Here is a 21,146-nt window from a genome sequence, read left to right as displayed (position 1 = left end):
TGCCAGAGACAGCAGGGTGTTGGGTGTTGGTTTTGATGCAATCTCTGTATTTGCAAAGCCGCCTTTCCCCGCGCGCAGCAGCGACACGGAGTCTCGCGGGGCTCCCCGCTGCCCGCTGGCCCCGCCCACACCGCGTTCCCCTGGAGACCGCGCGGCCGGGGGCCAATCGCGCGCCCAGGCCGGGCACCGCCCCTCTCGCCTCTCGCGAGAGCTCTGCCCGCCGGGGCGAGCGCGCGGACTACAACTCCCAGAAGGCCCCGGGGGAGCGCTGCCGCAGCCAATGGGGCGGGGGAGTGCTGCGGTGGGCGGGGCCCACCGGGGCCAATCCGCCGCTGGCAGCTGCGGCGGCGGAAGCGGAGCTCGGTTCTCCGGCGGCGGCGGCTCTGTGGCGGCTGCCGCGGGGCGCCTCGGGCACGGGTAACGCCGCGGGCAGCGCGACCGGCACCGCCGCGCTCCGGGGGCTGAGGGCGGCTCCGGGGAAAGGCTGCGGGCGGGGTTGGCGGCCGCTGCCTCAGTGCGTGGCGGCGAGGGGTAGCTGACGCCCGGCGGCGGGGGGCGGCTGACGCCCAGCGGCCAGCTCAGCGGAGCGGGGCGAGCGGCTGAGGCGGCGGCGGTGGTGAGAAGACGGGAGAGGGGCGGGGCCCTGCGCGGCGGCGGGACCGGGGCGGGAGGGCGGGAAGGGACGGGGGCGGGACAGGACAGAGGCGAGCGGGGCCGGGCCGGGCGCTGCGGGACAAGCTCGGTGCGGGCAGGGGCGGCCCTGGCACCGCCGCGCTCCCGGGAACATCCGGGCCCTGCGGCCCCTCACAGCGGCACGGCAGGGCGGGCCCGGGCCGTACGGCCGGCCCTCATTGGCCAGCGCTGTCGTCCCCGCCATTGGCTCGCCGCCCTGTGAGGTCATTAGTACGGTCTCTCCTCACTGGCTGGAGAAGCTTGCTCTGGATTGGCTGGTGTGGCGGGGGCGCGCCGCATTGGCGCAGGGTTGGCGGTGCAGCCAGTGCCGCGCCCAATGAGCGGGGCGGGAGCGGGGGGCGGGGCCTGCCGGGGGTGTCGTCGCCTCCCGTGAGGCGGCGCCGGGGGCAGAGCGGCGGGGGAGGGAATAGCCGGTAGCGTGACGTGTTGTGACGTCACGTGTTGTGACGTGACGTGACGTAACGTACCGGCCGCCGGTGCCCGCAGGCGGACATGAGCTCGCAGCAGTTCCCCCGCTCGGGCGCACCGCCCGCCGGCCTGGGACCAGCGCCGCCGCCCATCCCCACCAGCGGCTCCGCCGGGCTCATCGCTCCCGCCGCCGCAGGTAAGCGGGTCCCGGCGCGGCCTCTGCGTGTGAGGGGATGGATGAGCGTGGGGACGTTTGGTGCAGCTGAAAAGCGGGGGAGGCGCCGTTTCTGCCGTCTCTGCCGAGATGACAGGTTTCCACAGAGTACCCGAGTGACTGGGGGCAGTGGCTTCGTTTTCAGGGGGGTTATACTTGTTTTTCAGCTTGATATTCTGATATATAACGCATGAAATGAAGAATTTTGTATGCTGCCTGTTTGATGTGGGACTTTATGGCATTTACTTAGTTAAAGTTGTAGTTTTAATTGAAAGAAAAAGTCAGTCTTTGTTTGAAGAAGGTGTTTAGATGGACTTCTTAGAGGTGACCCCCAAGTTGTGCAGCGTTCCAAGGCCATCGGTTCTGAGGGGAACCGACAGAAACAGCGCCAGGGTTCCAAGGGTTTTCATCACCGAAAAATGTTTAGTTGTAGGGTGAATTTCTTTTATTTAGACTGTTTCTAACATCTCATCTCTGACCTGGTGGGTGACCAATGTGAACTTGTTAACCTGTTTTACCTTTTTCCTCAGAATTCTCTTCTTATTTTATTTTATTTTTTTTTGCTAGTGAGCGATGAATCCAGTCGCGACGCAGAAGTTGCTCCTAGAGAGCACGTGGGCCCTGGTGGCTCCATACAACCTCGAGAAGAGAAGCAGGAACCGGTGGTTGTTCGGCCATACCCGCAGGTTCAGATGCTGACCCAGCACCACCCTGTCCAGTCCGGTGCCCCGGTGACAGTGACAGCACCGCCAGCGCATTTGACTCCAGCTGTGCCACTTTCCTTTTCAGATGGACTTATGAAGGTAATGAGGAGATTCACAAAGCATAGAGGGAAAAATACGGTCTAATTACAAGTTAGAGTGTTGAACAATAATCAGGTGTACTGAAAACTTCCCTGCTTTTGTTTCTTAAACTTTTGCGTGTGCTTCTGCTCAACTGTACGTGCGTTTAGCTGTTTCATATGGGACACTGAGGACTTAATAGTATCACAGCATTAGGCTGTGGGTTTTTTGTTTGGTTTTGTTTAGGGTTTTTTTGGAGGGTGGTTTATTTCTTGCGAGAAGAATTATTTCAATCAGTTTCTGAAATCTTACTATTTCTCTGCAGGAGTGGATGAGAATATCAAATTAACTGTTAATGCCCAATTTCTGTGGGGGAATACCGTAGCCCTGACAGGTTCCACTTGTGGCTCATGCTGTATGTTAGAGGCTACGATGTCCTTTCTTTGTCCCAAACAAAAATGGAATTGCTCTAAATGACCAATATCCTTCCTCTCCAAATGCTTAACCATACTTATCCTTGTGCAAAGCTGACTTTCTCTCCTGGCTTTGATCCCCCAAAATGATTCAATTTTTGCTTCAACATTGAGCTCTCCTTTGGAGTTTCCAACATTTGTGTCTCTGTATTTCTTGCAGCCTCCCCTGAAGCCCACCATGCCCAGCCGGCCCATCGCTCCTGCTCCACCCTCTACTCTCTCAGCTCCCACCAAGGTTCCTGGGCAAGTTACTGTGACCATGGAAAGCAACATACCGCAGGCTCCAACAATTCCTGTGGCAACAATCAGTGGGCAACAGGTCTGGGGTTTGGGTTGTTCATTTGGGGTTTTTTGTTTTTGTTTTGTTTTTCTTCTGTTCCAGCTCGCTACACGGTCAGATCAATGCCAATATTGGTACAACCGAGGTGGGCTCTTGCAGCAGGAGGGAAGGCAGAGAGAGCAGGCTTCCCCATTCAGGGGCCACTGGTTGTCAGATCAGTTCTGCTTGGCACATTAAAGCTCAGACTCAGTTATCACTGGCTCTTTAGAAAGCTTCTAATTTGTTGTAATTATTCCACTGATGCAGCACAGCAAGGCTGTGGTAGCAGAGCTATATCCAAAAGCTGATAGGCAGCTGAGTCTTTCTTTAAAAGCTCCTGCTGTTTTCAGTGTCACTAGTGCAGACAAACTGCTGGGATTCATCACTGCAGTGTTCTTTAGCTCTCCCGAGAACAACTCATGGTTTTGCAGTATATATTTGTTAAACCACTACTGACAAAATTTGAGGGAGGGAGGTGTAGATGATGTTTTAGAAATTTTTTTTTCACTCTAACTTTGACTGCAGAGCCAGTCATTGTGATTTGGAACTAGTTTGCCAGAACACTCATCACTAAACCTCTGAAGTCTCAGGGTTTTGATGTAAAGTGCCTTTAGGTGGATTTGACTTCGGCTGGCTAAGGATGTGCAGCAGTTCCAGTGGATGTTTATCTTCATTAATATCCCTGGGAAGTCCAGAATTATAAGAAAATAGAATTAATTTGTCACAGGATTTGCCAGGTTCCCACTGTTCTCCTGACTTTACTGGAGAGGTGCTGTGGATCTGTGCCTTGAGTGTCAGTAAGGGCAGAAGGGCCATCTCTCGGTTGATAAGGGCGTGACTGCTCCCTATCACCTATGTGCCAACCAGAAAATTAGATCAGTGACATAAATAAATGTCTCCATCTTCCCCACACAATATCAGCAGCCTCTGTAACTTTACCCTGTAGAAACATCTGTCTCGTTCTCCACTCAGCTTGTAATGCATGCAACCTTTGTACATCAAGTATTTCTACAAAATTCTCTTTTCTGTCTTTGGGACTTGGATATGGTACTAGTGTGGCCATTAATTCTTGTCAACACAGCACATATAGCTCATTTTGGGTTTTGTTATTTCTTTAACTCTGCAGGGGCATCCTAGTAACTTGCATCACATCATGGCCACCAACGTGCAGATGTCTATCATCAGAAGCAGCGCTCCTGGGCCTCCACTGCACATCGGAGCCTCTCACCTGCCCCGAGGTACGGATGTAGCTGTGCTATCCCCGCCTTCTGTCTGCAGCCTCTCACGGGAGGTGTGTCTGACCTTCGCCTCGAAAATTCTTCTCGCTGCTAACGCAGCTAATGCTTCAACTCTTAGAACTGCTGGCAGAAAGAGGTGACTGCTGGCCTTCTAAGAATTATTTTGCCTGCAGCCATTTAGAGCAGGGCCATGCAACACCGTTTAAAATGCTGGCAGGTACCAGCACTTCTGTGCTGTTCGAACAGTGAACACTTTCAAGAAAAAAAATGTACACTGGCATAGACTGACTTGTGCTGCAAAATGTCACGTATGTTCTTGGTAGCAAGTGTTGCTATGACAGTGGCACCTGAGCAGTTGTGAGGCATTTTCTTGTACCCACCTGTCACAGGATCATTTGTACTTTTTTGTACATGCTAACATGAGTACCCTTGAGTTAAATGCTAGTGGTTACTACAGGCTCTTGTCCCCCAGGGTTTTGGTTGCTGTGGCTTTCAAAGCAGGAGATCAACCCTTAAAAGAAGCCCTGTGCCTAGTACAGTCTGGCTTCTGACTGCACTTTTACATTCAGCAGCTTATAGGTTATGTTTCTAGTTCAACTTTAAACTGATCTGAATTCAAAGTACCATTTATATTTGCATTTACTTTTATATTTGACGTTATTTGGTCACTCAAGAAAAATAAATTGGCATGAACAAAAACTTAATCTTCTTTTCCTGGAGCAGGTGGAAGGACTGTGCAGCTTTATTTGCAGCTGAAGTAAAATGAAGTGTTGTTCACTTGGTTCTTGTGGGACAGCTGCCACAAACTTTGTATTTTCACTTAGCGCATGTTTTCTTTTTCTTTCTTTCTGTTTTTCTTTCAGCTTGAATATTAACTTTTGAGGTAATAATTTCAACTGGGGACATCTACAAAAGCTATTCAGTCTGGTCCATCAAATGATTTCAAGGCTGTTTGCCTTCTATAGTGATTTCTTATGTTAAAGAGGCACCAAACAGTAGACAAATTAATCAAATTGTGGGAGGCTTTGTGGTTTTTTGTTTTTTGTTTGGGTTTTCTTCTACTGCATGTGTAGTCCTGCTTCTGAGCTTCATCAGATACAGTGAGATTACTGTTGGTTTCAGGTGACTTATTTACACATTAGCCCAGTAATCAAGCAATTATTTCTACTGACTTCCATAGCTTGGAATAGGATTAGTATAAGGTTAGGGATAGGAATAGTATAAGGTTATTATAGGGGAATAACAAGTATGAATAAAGCCAATTTATTTAAAATACCTGTCCTTTCCCACGTACTTTTGTGAACCTTATGTATATTTGTTGTAAGCCTTACCAGTGTCACCTGAACTGAAATACATATGAAATACGTTAAAACTGAAATACATACCAGCTAAGGTCAGAGTCTGTGCTCATGATGGAGCCATTTGGCCGTGCGGTGGTTTAACATGCTGGTTTGTTTCCCAGGTGCGGCGGCTGCTGCAGTGATGTCCAGTTCTAAAGTGACCACAGTCCTGAGACCAGCGTCCCAGTTGCCAAACGCGGCTACGGCTCAGCCAGCGGTTCAGCACATCATTCACCAGCCGATCCAGGCAGGTAGCAGCCAGGCAGCTCTGCGCAGCGCTCGTTATCGGCTCCACGTTTTCCTGGCACTTCCTTGAAATATATATAACCTTTAATTACCTGTTTACTGGGCTGGGGCTACTGCCAGCTTTCTTCCAGTTCTGCTTCTTGGGTACCAGTTTCTAATAGCAAGTAGTGAAATGGTTGCGTTAGTCTTGTGGTTTTATTTCCATTGTGGACTTGGTGCCAGAAGTTGGGTTTTTAACTGTCTCCAAAGTGCTTAAAAACTGGGAAGAAGATTTAGTTCAGATATACTCAGGTTCTAAAGTCTGAAAAGTCTGGTGCAATATGCTCTTATTGATTTATTCTTAAATGTATACATTTATGTAGAATTCAAAAAAATCTCATTTTAATATGCTTCCGTGTATCTTGGCTCACATACACATATGAGAAGACTGTAGATATCATCTCCCTACAATAGTACTGCTAATGTTCCATGTTAGGATAAAGGGTTAAACATCTTTACTTTGTGCTTTCCGCTAGGATCCCAATGCAATCACCTTTAACTTCCTGTATGTACTTGGATTAGGGTTTCTTTTTGTTTTGAAGGGAACTGACCTTTTTTTTTTTTTTTTTTTCCCTAAAGACCTTCAAGCGATCTGGTCTTGTTAACTTTGTTGGTTTCCAACTCCTGTGATGAATGTGCTTTGAAAACCAGGACAGATCTGCTTGGCAGCTTTCAGATTAGTTCAGAAAGACTCAAAATGTCTTACAATGCCAAAACTTAGTGATAAGGTGTAGGAAAACCAGTTTTGACCGAGTAATTCCTAGTTATTCTCTAAACAGCAGAATTTCTTTTCTGAAATTGTGTCTCTCTTTGACTCGTTTTTACAGTCTCGTCCTCCAGTGACAACTTCGAGCACTATTCCTCCTGCTGTGGTGGCAACTGTCTCGGCCACAAGAGCTCAGTCCCCTGTTATAACTACGACAGCAGCACATGCTGCAGAGTCAACCCTCAGGTAAAGGGGCTTTGAAATCCACGGTGCTCTGACTTCACAGGGGCTGCAGAGAGAGGAAACACACGTGTTAATCGTCCAGAGCTGAGAATCCTCTAGGTGTGGGATGATGTAATGCTTACGCAATGGAAATACTTTCAGTTCTGTGAATAAAAATGACTATAAATGTGAAGTGTTGCTCTGGGTTCAGAGAAGGAAGCACCTTAATGAATCAGTTTCGAAGTGCTGCTTCCTGGAAGGCAGAGTTCCTGTTGCAGGAACTTTTAGCTAATTTGGCCCATCTTTTTTGTGAAGACACAGAGAAAAACGGCACATGAATATTGAAAAGCATCTCTGGTAGTCTCTTTTATGAACGTATAGGAGTTATTGATATATCTGCCATCTTAGTTGAGTGTGTAGGGTGGATGAGGACAGCACAGTGTAGTTCAAATTTTTTACGCAGCTTTACCATATATTTGATAGTGGTGCTGCTTTCACAGAGGCAGAGACCAAGGCCTGATGTGTGTCCCTGAATTTTACCTTTCATATTTATTCCCCACATGGTTTTTATTATTTTTCTTTTTCTCTCTCCAGTCGACCCACCCTGTCTATCCAGCAGCACCCGCCTTCTGCAGCGATTAGCATTCAGCGGCCTGCCCAGCCGAGGGACACAGCTACTCGGATCACGCTACCGTCTCACCCAGCTATAGGAACACAAAAGCCACAGCTCCACACTATGGCTCAGGTAAACTGCAGGAAATTTAAAAAAACAAATGAACAAAAAAACCCTTCTTGCTTCTTCTGACATCTCTTTAGTTTATATTTTGAGGGCTAGGATTAGATTTGGGAAAAGAGTTAGTATTAGGTTAAAAATTAATGTTCCTTACAGTCAATGCAAGATGATTCCATACTAAGTATATATTTTAAATGTACTAATCTTTTAACTTCCTGGTTTTATTTTCATAGAAAACCATTTTCAGTACTGGTACTCCAGTCGCAGCAGCAACGGTGGCACCTATTTTGGCAACAAATACCATCGCTTCAGCAACCACGGCTGGTGAGTGTTCCTAACGCTACTGTGGGAGGGTGGTGGGGTCTGGGTTTGTTGTTGCTTTTTGGTTTTTTTCCTCCTTGAGGATGGAGCCTCTTCAATTTTGTTCAATTCTTTGTTTATGGTAGAGAGTGCATTTGGAAGTGCATGAGCAGACTTCAGGAGAAAAATTACTGGGTTCTTCAGGGCGGTGGTTTGGCTTGAGATTTTTGCTGTCTTTATTTGGATATAGATACACTGGTATGATATGGCTCCGTAGAAAGATCTTGTTTGGTTTTTTTTCTCTAGGTTCTGTGTCTCACACCCAAGCGCCTACAAGCACCATTGTCACCATGACAATGCCTTCCCATTCTTCTCATGCTACAGCTGTCACGACCTCAAACATCCCAGTTGGTGAGTGATTTCAGTTTCAGGAAGAGTATGTAACTGATGCTTCAGTTTTTCTGTTTATTCTAGCACTGTTTGTGCATGTTAGCAAATTAAGGAGGGGAAGAAAATCAGTTCAAGCTGGGAGAAACCAATTAACAGGTCTGCTGTGGCGTCACTTTTTTTAATGCCAGGAAAAAAAGGTGTTCTAGGAGGAATAAGTAATAAAATGGCACGTTAACTACTCAATTGAATTTTTAGACAAACTTGGGCCTTTGGGCGTTTTAGAACCTGCTTTGTATGTATTAGAAGCTGTAACTGCTTGGTGATAGAATATAGCTTTCAGAGGTCATTTTGCAAGTTCCTTCTCATGCTTCTTGAGGCCTTAGGCATAGCTTGGTCGAGCTTGATCAGTGCGTTCATTTGGAGGTAAAACACTAAGCTCTAAAGGTGGGAACTTTATTTGCCTCTATGTGGAACCTGAGATGCTTCCTACAGAACTGCATAAGTTTTCTTTTGTTCATATGTTTTCCTACTGACCTCCTTGTTCTTTTGAGATCTTGTAATATCTTTCCCCACCATAAATTTCCAGGGAGTGAAGTTATGTCTCCATACATCAGTGTTTCCCGTAAAGCTTTTGTGGGTGTTTTCGTTTCTTGGCCTCTGCCTATGTATACTTGTCTGCCTTGATCTTGTTTCTCTTGATCTCTGTCAAATTCTGCTTTGAAAACTTGGAAAAATAAGTTCATGACAGTAGAAAGGATTGGGCTGATCCTAAAAAGAAAAAAATTAAGTTCGTTTTAGCACTGGACTAACTTTGTTAGCAAGTATAATTTATATATGCATTTGTACTATCCATCTATTCTGGTATAAATTGATAAAAAAATGCTTTGTTTCCCTTGGTTTTTTTGCCTATTGAGGAAACCTATTATCACTGTGGATAGGAAATAATCTGGGGGTGAGATGGTTTTTTTTTTTTGGGTTGAGGGGGAAAGGAGTAGTACTGGGGTTTTTCCCTGGAGAATTAACCTTTGCTGTGTTTACAAACTTTTCCTTTGACTGTCAACTGATGACATGTTTGTCCTTACACAGCTAAAGTGGTTCCTCAGCAAATCACACATACTTCCCCCCGGATCCAGTCTGACTACACAGCAGAGAGGAGTAATCTCATCCCCCTCTCCAGTCACCGGGCGTCTCCAAACCCAGTAGCAATGGAAACCAGAAATGACAACAGGTGGGGAAATAACAGCTCTGTGAATGAGAGTGTGTGAGCAGGTTTTGAGCACCTTGCCGCTTTTCTAGGACCTGCTGTGCTGGAAATAATGTTTTAAAAATCTGGGGTGGGGGATTGGCTCGTTTTGAACTAATGATAGTTGAGATACTTGATAGCTTGTGACGGATGAGGTTACAACACTCAGGGACTGGCCCGAAGGCAGGGTTGAAGATGAGCTGTTGAAATGATGTGTGTGTAATACTTGCTCTCTCTGATGCCTGTAGGCAGTCGGTGCCTGTGCAGTTCCAGTATTTCTTACCAACGTACCCACCCTCTGCCTACCCTCTGACCGCGCACACCTACACCCCCATCACCAGCTCCGTGTCCACCATTCGCCAGTATCCAGGTAGGACCAGCGTTGGGACAAGCTGACTTGGACCCTTTGTTCGGTTGTCAGCTCGTGTATGAGCTTTAGTGATGGGAGACGCTAGGGGGCTTTTATGTTTGATTGCGACAATTTGTCACAAAAAGTGTTTGACTTGTTGCCTAAGGGGAAAACTCGAGGACAAGGGGTATTGAACTACTTCAGAGGCCTGTTAAATACAGCTAATAACAGTTTCCTCAGGAGTTTCACATTCGATATCCAAGGGTTTGCATCTCTCTAAGTAAACATTTTTAATTCTACAAATCAAATCAGTTAAACTCCTTCAAACTAAAGCATCTCTTTGATGCATCTTCACTCCTTGGTGTTCTGAGAAACCCCTTTTAATCTCTTGCCACGAGTGTAGAGTTCAAGAGAGAAACCTGAACCCAAAATGGAAAAAATAGGCTGCATTGCACACTTTTGTATTAGTGTTTTGTTTAAAAGAATGGAGCAATTAATGTGTTTGAACCATTACAGTAATTTGCACAGTCAAAAAATGACGTGTAATGTAAGCCCATGTAGTCAAGCCAAACTTACGTCATTCTGTGACAAAATGTGGAGCACTCTTACCTCACTGAGGGGTTGAGGACTGTTCTCTATAATGTGATGATTTCCACAGTCCAAACTGTAGGGAGGTGCGTGATTTGGATTTTCATGGAATATCTGCATCTGCTGGCAGCATGTTACCCTTGAGCGGGATTGAGGGAATTGGGAAGGACTCGGAGGTGGCAAAGCCCATTTTGCTGGATGGGAAGGTCTGTACAGGGCATTGATGAGTTACTGGGGCCGGTTCTTTCTGTCATCAAAACGCCAGTGAAAAGTTGCAAGTCTTGACTATAAGTCACGTCAGGATTTGAGGTGGGCTTCAGGATGATGAAATGACTTGCAAAAGGGATGAGTGACCTTCTTTCCTACCTTCCTGCACTTTGGCTGGAGGTTTTAAAGAAAAATGTGCAGGCAAGTGGAGGCACTTGGTGTTGGCTGCTGTGGTTACAGAGCTCCTGGTAGAACGTGCCTGCCAGCGGCCAGGAGTTCCAGCTTTGGTGGTATTTTGGGGTGATGGTAGCCTAATGCTAACTTTTAAAAAAGCAGATACAGGTTCTTCAGCAGGAGCTCATTGACACAGACTTTTTGCTTGTTAAATTGACTTGAAGCATCAGTTGAAGGTACTAATTATGGCAGTAACTGGTGGCAACTAAAGCAGAGGGTTCAGGGTGTCCGGAGGGACACACACCTTTGCTGAGCACAGCCAGGTGAGCGCTCAAGTGAAATCACAGAGGAGACTTTTTAACGATCACTGAGATAAGGAGAGTTAATGCAGAATTTTGAGGAAGAATGTTGGCTTTGGCTTTCCAAATGCTGCTTGCGTTTTATATCATCTCCCAAAAGGATTTTGTTGGATAGAAAGTTCTGTGACAAGAGTGTTTCGCACAGGATGTTCCACTAAGAGAATCAATGTGCTGTACTTTATACAGGAGCCATTATCAGAGACCTGGTGATGGATTTCAGGTTTTTGAAAGCTGTTTATAGAGTGTCTTGTCAGCACAAGAACTTGATGGAAGTCCTGTGACAATGACAAAACCAGCTTGTTCCGCGATGAGAGGACTCTCCATTGTTAGCAAGCGAGTCCGTTGTTGGCAAGTTCGCACTTGTGCTGTGTGTGTGGCTGCGGAAATGGTGGCAGTTCTGTAAAGATGGGAGATCTGGGGATCCAGGACTGCAGGTGCTCTGACAGCATGGTGAAGCGCTGCCCGGGAGAAGTGTCATACGCCATATAGTGGATCTGGAAGGATGGAATCGTGGTCACTTAGAGCTGTAAATTCAAATAAATCACTTGAACTGTTTAGAGCAGGTGCTTCTTTGGGAACATTGTTCTGCCACAAAAAGATTTCGTGTTCATTCAAGCTGTGGGATCCAGCCTATAACTGCAAGCCCTGTTCTGAGCCAGATAACATAGTGCTCAACTTCAGAATACTTTGTCCACCTATGCTAAGGAACCATTTTTTTAATGGTTATGTGGCTGGGGAAAGGGGATAAGGAAGTAAGCAAGCCCTGTTTTAAGATACACTTGAGTCTCTGCTTTCTCTGCTTGGTTTTGTACAGTCAAAGGGTGGGAGGTTTTTAGTTGATGTAATGATAAGCTCTGTGGAAGTACTGGTTTTGAAAAGAAATGAATTAGGCTTCTGTTGTTTTGTGGGGTCTTTTGTGTGTGGCTTTTTTTTTTGTTTGGTGGTTTGATTTGGTGGGGTTTTTGTTCTGTTTTTAAAGCAGGGGAAAATGCCAAGTGTTGGTACTTGCAACTATCATAAAATAAGATAGTGAACAAAATAGCGCATGGCTTTCTGAGACCAGAGGCTGGGGACAGAAATGTAATTCGAGTCTTAAAGTAGAGTTAAACATTATCTTTTCTCTCTTGTTGCAATTTGAAAGAGAAAATGGAATGGACGTAGTAATGTTTAATTCTTCTGGCAGACAATCTGGCCCCTCCGCTCTCAGGTTTCCTACTGCAACAAGCAGGCTGGCAAATCAATTTTCCAAAGCAAACGAGCCTCTGAAAGCATTCGAGCGTGAGGTGCTGGGTGGGCCTGACCGGGTGTCTGTGTCGCTGCTCCCAGTTTCAGCCCAGGCGCCCAACTCGGCCATCACGGCCCAGACTGGAGTCGGAGTGGCCTCCACTGTCCACCTCAACCCCATGCAGCTGATGACCGTGGACGCCTCCCACGCCCGCCACATCCAGGGCATCCAGCCGGCACCAATCAGCGCGCAGGGGATCCAGCCAGCACCAATCAGCGCCCAGGGCATCCAGCCAGCACCAATCGGGACACAGGGGCTCCACCCCGCTGCACCAATTGGCACGCAGGGTCTGCAGCCGGCACCAATCGGCACTCAGCAGCCACAGGCGGACGCCAAGACTTCAGGTGGGAGCGACCAGCAGAGTCCACATTGGGCCCTCTCAGACCAACTAAGCTTCTTGTTTTCTTTCTTTTACTCTAATGATCTTGTCTCTGTGGTCCAGTAGTGGACAGTAAACACATTCATACTCATCTTCTCACAGCAAAGATTTTTTTCCCTGTTTCTTAATTTATTATTTTTAAGCACACCAGGTGGAGCACGTGGGTGGCCTTGAATGGATCACTTCAGTGGAAAACACTGATAGTGCCAGAGCTTAAACCACTCTCTTCAGTAAGGCCTTGAGGGGAAAAACCATTTACAAGTAAATGATGTTCTCCAGACCGTTCCAGCTACGCATTAGATCGCAGTAGCAATTAAAACATGGCCAGGTACCTTCAGCAGTTGGTAACCTGGTCTTGGACTATGATAGAAACCATCTTTCATTAAAAATGGTTGGTCCGATGAAACCTCAACAACTTACTGAAGAAATGGGATATGGCAACCAAGATAATATGCGGTTGCAAATCTGGCAGGCGTGTTGCCCAGTGACTGCCTGACTGTCTAAACGCTCTGCACCAGTTAGTCGGCCAAACAGGCTTTGGCTGAAGATCAGAACATAAACACAGCTGATGGTGCTTACTTACAAGTGGCATGTGCTGCCACACGGACCCTACCAGGAGTGTTACTCTGTTGACCCAGTTGTGTTGGTGATCTCCCTAGTGACTTCTGCGTTTTCCATTTCTTCTGGAAAAGGTTATTTCCCTAGCAGCAGTTGTTAGGTGGGAGGTAGTTTCCATCTTCCCTGCGCAAGGTCCAGTGATCAGATCGCTTCTAGCAAAGGTGTTGCTTACAAAATATTCGGAAAGCACCACGGGGAAAGATTGGGGCAATGAAGGGAGCACAAACAACATGTGCTCTGCAAACACCTGCTTTGTCAACAGATTTCCTTAAGTAACCACTGCTTTTTCTTCTCTGTATCTTCTCTTCTCTCTGCCATGTCCATGTCCATCCTCCCCAGCAGTGGTCTTGGCAGACGGAGCCACCATTGTAGCCAATCCTATTAGCAACACATTCAACACGGCTTCTGCGGCAACCACAGTTGTGCAAACCCACAGCCAGAGCGCCAGCGCGCCGGCCCAGGGCTCTTCCCCACGCCCGAGCATCCTCCGGAAGAAACCAACCACGGATGGGTGAGTAGGAGCGACCGTGACACGCGAGTGACACTTCTGTGCAATCCAGCCTGGCTAAATGGAGTCATTGCAGTGAAGATGAGAAAAGTTCTGTAGCAAATTATTCAGTCAGCAGTGGTCATGAGTAACCTGCTGATCTGTGGAGCACATTTCTTTTCCTTCTACAGGGTAGCATACAGTTTCCTCTTACTGTCAGTAATAAATTGAGAAAAGGACAGTTTGTCTCCTAGCTCTTGAAAATGACCTTTTGAGGGAAAGCGGATTTGAGGCTTTCTTGCTTAGTGCAGTAAAAACAGAGAGTTCATAATCTACTAAAATTAGAATTCTGTGCTTTGTCTTCAGTGCTTTTCTTGGAAGAATATGTGGATGAGTAGAAAGGATAGGATTAGTACCCTGCTGTGAAATCTGATTAGGGAAAAGGGAGGGAGTAACTTAAACTCTTAAATTATTTTATGTTGTCTGTCTAATTTTAAATGCCTAAATAAAGAGGCGGGAGACAGCTTTAGAATTAACAATGCATTTCCTCCTGACTAACGACTGAAAGCATTTGGACTTGATATGTCCTATGAGACTAAAATTGCTTATTTTTTTTATTTGGGTGGAAACCTTTTTTAAGGCAGAGAAGCTGCAGGCTGTAAAACTGAAACAGAAATGAAAGAAACAGAGGTAAATCACTAAAGAATTAGAGGCTGGTTATTTTGGACAACAATTTGACTTGCAGCCCCACAGGAGACTGAACAGTCTCTAAAATACTTTTCCGTACCCAGCCCTGTGCTGCCCAGCATCCACATTCAGGGCTTGAGGTCTTGGAGTCGTGCTTTGACACAGTCCGGTCCAGCTAAACGAAGCGGATGCCTGTCTGACACTGTTTAGTTCCAGATGATTTGCTCAGTCTCGAAATAGCAGTGAGGACAGTGGCATGGCCAGCCCTCCTTTGTCCCCGCTTGGAGCCTGGCAGTCTCAGCGAGATGCTCTCACTGGCAGGATGAAGCCCTAAATGGGGGTGAGGCCAGGCCAGAGCAACTAATCTTTTATCTTTAAAGAAAACAAAACGTAACCTAATTTGAAAAGTAAAATGAGACTCTTTCTGTAGCAGATCGGTTATACTGTAGACAGAGTGCAGTGACACAGCTGTAACTCCTGTCCTGCTTTGGGCAAGATTCCTTTACTCTCGGTGGTTTTTGTCTTTGCATCAGGGAGGTGGGAATCTCAGATCTGTCTGTTTCTCACAGGCTGGCGGTCCGGAAAAGCTTAATTCCACCTCAGCCGCCTGAAGTAGCCAGCACACGTGTCGAGAGCGCGATGCGGAGCACATCTGGATCACCGAGGCCTGCTGGGTAAGACTTTGAGAAACAACCAACTGCATCATAATAGTTTCAAACTTAATCTATTTTGAATTTGTCAGTGTGATGACTTTGAACAGACTTGACTAGTTTTGCTGTTGTGAAGCCAAGGCACTCGTCTTTAAAAATATGTGGTGATGAGCTTTCACTAGAAACAAAAACCTCTCTGCTGCTGTAAGGGATGGGCCACAAAGCTTTTTTTTCTGTAACGCTTGAAAAAGAATGCTGAAAATAGAGCTTTTACCCCACTTCAGTTGAGTTCAGTGGCTTTACAATTCATTGTTTTATAACTATTATCCGTAATGGCAGCTCTTGCAAACAGAGGATGGGGGACAGTACAGCCCTGGGTAAAACTTGCTCTTGTCTGCGGTGTGAAACTGTCCTGCTCCTTTTACAAGTATTTTGAAGTTACCTGGAATTAGTCGTGAGATTCGCTTGCTCCAGTGAGTGGAAGAAAATATATATAATAAATACAAAGGATTAGAAAGGGCGTGGAGGAGGAAATGTAGCGGAGATGACACCTCCTCCTGTTGTTACTGAGCCAGGTGTTTCTTGCAAGTGCAGGAAAAACTGGATATTCTGTATCCAGCTCAGCTCGGCTTACTCCCTTTGTGCTGGGTGGTCACGACTGAGATGCAGTTCAGTTTATTTTGCTCTCTTTTTATTTTTATGCTACAGTGCCAAGCCAAAACCTGAAATCCATGTGTCCATGGCCACGCCAGTCACGGTGTCGATGGAGGCAGTGTCGAACCAAGGTGGCGAGCAGCCCACCATCGCGGTGCCCCCCACCTCCCAGCAGCCCCCCTCCGCCATTCCAACCATCATCGCAGCAGCCAGTCCCACTTCGCAGCCCGCCGCAGCTCTGTCCACCATGCCGGGAGCCGTCCCGGCCGCTCCACCGACATCCACCGCCATCGTGGCAGCACCCGCTCCATCATCAACCATGAGCGGTGCCCTGTCAGCTGTGCTGGGTCCTGCCGTACCAGAGATCAAAATCAAAGAGGAAGTGGAGCCCATGGACATCATGCGGCCGGTATCTGGTAGGTGGTGGTTAATCATCAGGTTGCTTCCTTTGTTGTTGAGACAGTGGAGAAATTAGGAGGATTTCAACACTTCCGTCCTGAAAATGAAATCGCATCTCTTTCGTGGTAGCACAGGACACCAGTCAAAAGCTTCCCATATGCCTCGTTACTCATAAAGTTCTTCTTTGCCTTCTCCCTAATCTCCTGTGAAATCACCTGTTACTGAGACTGCGTTGTCCATGTTCAAATGATCCAACTCCAAAGAGGCTGCGTGAATTCCTTGCTTAAAACACACACGCTCAGCAGCAGTACCAATATATTATGAGTCAGTACAGTTAATTGTGGTTTTCTGACAAGTCCTACTGTTCAGGTGCACAGGCCTTCCTTGTATGAGAAGAATTAGTGACCAGAGTAGGACTTCACAGGGCCTTCCTGTGATTCATGGATACTTTTCTCTAGTACTTTTAGAAATATTCATTATATTGCCTGCCTTATCCTGTTTGGCCCGTAATTGCTATCAGATGGCTTGATCAGTAAAATTCAGATCCTAATGGATGTCAGCTCAGGCACTATACGGTGGCAAAATGGTAGGAATGCACCCTGCATTCTGAGTATCCGAGTTCTGGTTTAGTTGTTGGTTTTATCGCTCTCCTTAAAGCTGTATGTTGTCCTGTGATGGAGGAAGCTCCTTGCTACAGATGTCTCTGGTGCACGGACAGACAGAATTAGGCTCTTCAGGGTTCTTTTGTCTCTTACGGACAATTGTGGGTACGTCAAATTGTCAAGAGATCTCATCCCAGAAACCTTTTGTTGCAGTCTGAGTCACGGCTGATGGAGCTTTTCCCTCCAATTGTCAAGGAGTGTTCCCCAAACCACCTGCTGCTGTGCTGCCCAACGTCACAGGTGGTGACTAGTGCAGAACATAAAAAGATGTCTGTCTTTTTTTTTTTTTTTTTTTTTAGTAATACGGCGTGGATTCCTTTCTGTAGCATTCAACTAACATAAGCTTAGAATATGAAGGAACTGAGGGACAGTTGTCTCTGCTCTCGTTCTTTATGCTCTTCTACCTGAGGCATTACAAATCTAAGGGTATAGGCTTGTCCAAGCAATTGCTGCTGGCTTAATATCAGGCCTTTACACACGTGGGGCTGAAGCGCACGTACAATGCAGTGTCCATGCTCCTCACAATGTGCTGAAACAGCAACTGTGGTTGGAGGCAGTGTTCAAACAAGGCCAGTGTGTTACCTTTACCCTGCTGATGGTCTGGGTTTTCTTCCTCTCCCTTCCTCTCAGCAGTCCCCCCTTTGACAACAAGTACTGTGTCTCCGTCTCTGGCGTTGCTGGCCAACAACCTCTCGATGCCTCCAAGTGATTTGCCACCCGGTGCCTCCCCGAGGAAGAAGCCCCGTAAGCAGCAGCATGTCATCTCCACGGAGGAAGGGGATATGATGGAAACAAACAGCACTGATGATGAGAAATCCACTGCCAAAAGTTTGCTGGTGAAGGCAGAGAAGCGCAAGTCTCCTCCAAAGGAGTATATAGGTAATTTACCTCTGTCTTTTTTTCATGTTTGAATGTCTGTATTTTCACTTCCTTTGGTTTCTCAGAGAAGATGGTCTGTCATTCTCCCACTTTGAAAATATAAATAATACAGAATCCAAGTATCAGTGCCTCAGCACTTTCTGTATAGTGACGTTCAGGGGAAATGACTTTTCCTGACAGAGCATCATTTTGTATGAGGTAGTGCTCACCGATCTGCTGGAGATCTTGTGTCACACCAATCTACTTTCACCTACTGAACGATGATAATAGAGTTCTCCCTGGATCCTTTTCTAGATGAAGAAGGTGTCAGATACGTCCCTGTGCGTCCCAGGCCGCCTATCACATTGCTCCGTCATTACCGCAACCCTTGGAAAGCCGCTTACCACCATTTCCAGAGATACAGCGACGTCCGGGTGAAAGGTCCGTCTGCTGCTCGCAGTTTGAGTTTCATTCTCCTGGGATAAACCACTTCAGCATCCCTGGGCAGGGTGTTCGGGCAGCATTTGTAGCCGCCTGGTGTCAATCAGCAGTCCCACAAAAAAGTTTTGATGGCAGTGTGGAAAACAAGGCTTGATCAAGCAAGCTAATGGCTTTCATTAGCTACATGTTGCCTAAATCTCTTCTGCTCTCCAGACACAGAAGGAGGGAAGGACATTACAGAGAGTTGGCTGTCATTTTGTAAAAGAAAAAAGAATATAGTTGTTGAGAAATGTATTTATGTACAGTGATAGGAACTTACTGAAGAACGCAGTCCTTAAAGAAGTGATATGCTACTGTTTAGTTTTCATGTTTTCTTACTACCTAACAAACTTGCAGATTAAGTCAAAAACGTTTTTGATTCGGCCTAACTACTCTTGTCAACTAACAAATGGACTTTTAAGGATTTTTTTTTTCTGAGGAAAACAGAGATCAAAGACTGGGTTTTAGGCTTTTTAGCTAATATCTTAGAATTTTTAAGAAGGTTGGATTTTTGCAGCTGTGTAAATACATCAACGAGGGAGTAGATGTGTATGTCAGTGGTAAAGGATGGACCCTTTTTCATGCAGGGTGTTGAAACACTGAGCACTACATTCTTAAAGGGGGAAAAATGGGATATAATACAATTTTTCTGGAAATACAGATAACCTGTTAGTAAGCAAGCGCAGTGGTCAGATAGGTGGCAGACGGGCAGGCATTTTCCTGTCTGTGCAACATTTTGATTTATTCTCGTTTATTAGGAAGTATGGAGGGCAAGAGTTGGGTTAACGTTTTTGTTAGAGAAGCAAGGCCTGGCGAACTCCTGAAGTTGGAATAACATGTATTTGTATTTCCCGGTGACAGAAGAGAAGAAAGCCATGCTGCAGGAGATTGCCAACCAGAAGGGCGTATCCTGTCGCGCACAAGGGTGGAAGGTCCATCTCTGCGCCGCTCAGCTCCTGCAGCTGGTAGGTGAATGGGGCTTGGCAGCTTCCTACGACGTGGGGGAACAAGGCATTGTGTGAGACAGGAGGATGTTTTTACAAATTCAGTACATGGTCATCTGCTGTTGGGTTGCTGTAAAGGAGCTGGTGTGTAGCGCCCAAAGGGAGTGGGACGTGCTTTCCCCTTTCTCAGGAATGTGGCGTAAGTGGCTTGGAAACTTGGAGTGTTGGTTTTGATCCAGACATAAGAGCTGATGTATTTTGTACAGATGATCAAAATTGGCAACTCCCTCCTGCTGATGCACAGGTCTGAAGAAGCGTCTGTTTGGGATGGTGCGGCTGATCTGAGGAGGCAGCACTGATCCACATTCCTGGATGCTTCTGTTTCAGGTTGGGGGTGAGGTAGGTGCTCTGCATTCTAGCACCAAACTCCCCAAAACCTCTGCATTCCTGGAATAGTATTGTGAGAAATAGGGGAAACAGTTCTGGTTAGGATCCATGTTTATTCAGAAGTGGAGCAATCCTGTAAATAGGATGTTAGTGAGAATGGTAGTGCCACACTCTTATGTCAGAGGCTCCATCTTCTGAATCACTAACATGAGCAGCTGAGAGGGGAACAGATTATCATCTTCTCTGTGTAGCTTTCGTAATGCGGGCGAACGTTCTCTGGCCTGGCGCTGAACCTTCTCAGGAAGTGCTGATGTCTTTTAGACGAACCTGGAGCACGATGTGTACGAGAGACTGACCGCGCTGCAGGAGGGGCTCATCCCCAAGAAAAAGGCAGCGACCGATGACGACTTGCACCGAATCAACGAACTGATACAGGTAGGTCCCTGTGGCAGAGCTGCTTTAACCGTCATTGCAAAATACCCTCCTGCAGTAAGAGCTAAAGCGAGCTTAAAAAACCCCAGGTAGGTACAATTCCTGTGTTTCAGTGTCATCAGTTACAAGTGGTGTTGCAAAAAGGTACAGTCCAGTTCTCCTGTTAATGACTAGAGCGTTTCATTTCAGGGGAACATGCAGAGATGTAAACTTGTGATGGATCAAATCAATGAGGCTCGAGACTCCATGCTAAAGGTTTTGGATCACAAGGATCGTGTTTTGAAGCTCCTAAACAAGAATGGAACTGTCAAGAAAGTATCCAAATTAAAGCGAAAGGAGAAGGTCTAAAGCCAGAATAACAGAGAACGTGTACAGAACCGAGTGGAACCTTTTTGTAGTTTGGGTTTATTTTTAAGCAGAGCATCTGAATAAAAAGGATGAGTTTAGGGAACAGATGGCAACAGATGGACACGTGAAGCCTGGTGACCGGAAGGGATTGTCGCTGATCTGTCATAATGAACACAGATTTCTCTCAGGCTCATCCCTTTTTCAAGTCTTTTCCAGTCCCATTTGTATAACCCTCCTGATGTGTCAGTGCCTACTAATGGGAACTAGTGATGCAGCACAAGGTGGATTCTGCTCTCCTTCCATTCTGCAGCTTAGGGGTGAATGCACATGAGACGTGTACACGCCTGTCACGCAGGAGCAGGTTCTGCGGGGACACCGGGAGGCCGACGTGCAGGTACCGACCCAGATGTCACCCAAGTTTCAGTTACCCCGCTCAGTTGTTGTTCTTCTGACTTTCCAGTGTCTGAAGTAGCCTTCTCAAACCAGTGCCACTGCACCGAGATCTGCCACAGTCACATCTCCAATGGCTTGGAAGTCCTAGCTGTCAATTCAAAAAAAAAAAAAAAAAAAGAAAAAAAAGGAGGAAAAAAAGGAAAAAGGTGGGGTGGGAGGTCATTTCAAAGTGATTTTGTAGTGTCTGTGTGTGTGTGTCCATGTTGGTGCTCTGGGATCCTTGTTCTGAAGAACCTCTTGAAACAGAGGACTTCCTGTAGCTGGTGTTATGTTAATTGTATGTACCACATACATCCTGAAAACATTAATAAAGGATTTGGAGGTTTTTGTATGTGAGCAGTTTGTATAACTTTATACTAGTGAGACCATTCAAGGTGTAAACTTGAGTTAAAGCCTTGAA

The 21,146-nt window shown here is 46.5% G+C and overlaps 1 protein-coding gene across 4 annotated transcripts; it reads left to right on the top strand.

The window, feature by feature from the left end:
• Nucleotides 1-351: 351 nt before the first annotated feature.
• Nucleotides 352-21,077, top strand: SAP130 (Sin3A associated protein 130). Of its 4 annotated transcripts, none has more exons than XM_065639809.1 (21): nt 352-417; nt 1,180-1,297; nt 1,883-2,118; nt 2,731-2,889; nt 4,016-4,127; nt 5,590-5,714; nt 6,580-6,704; nt 7,275-7,425; nt 7,647-7,737; nt 8,020-8,124; nt 9,190-9,331; nt 9,595-9,716; nt 12,350-12,652; nt 13,648-13,816; nt 15,049-15,153; nt 15,838-16,199; nt 17,475-17,723; nt 18,018-18,143; nt 19,044-19,147; nt 19,835-19,948; nt 20,135-21,077. In XM_065639809.1, the coding sequence occupies exons 2-21, from the start codon at nt 1,186-1,188 to the stop codon at nt 20,291-20,293; spliced, it is 3,171 nt and encodes a 1,056-aa protein (XP_065495881.1). In that variant the 5' UTR covers nt 352-417; nt 1,180-1,185; the 3' UTR covers nt 20,294-21,077. The 4 variants fall into 4 exon arrangements, with proteins under 4 accessions (XP_065495881.1, XP_065495879.1, XP_065495882.1 ...); XM_065639807.1 differs by having other exon boundaries at nt 13,645-13,816; XM_065639810.1 differs by lacking the exon at nt 20,135-21,077 and adding an exon at nt 19,393-19,525 and having other exon boundaries at nt 13,645-13,816; nt 19,835-19,905.
• The last annotated feature ends 69 nt before the right edge of the window (nt 21,078-21,146 follow it).

The sequence above is a fragment of the Caloenas nicobarica genome, chromosome 8 (genome assembly GCF_036013445.1).
Source record: "Caloenas nicobarica isolate bCalNic1 chromosome 8, bCalNic1.hap1, whole genome shotgun sequence".
Lineage (NCBI taxonomy): Eukaryota > Metazoa > Chordata > Aves > Columbiformes > Columbidae > Caloenas > Caloenas nicobarica.
Note: the sequence above shows the minus strand (reverse complement) of the source record. Positions and strands in the feature narration are given on the sequence as shown.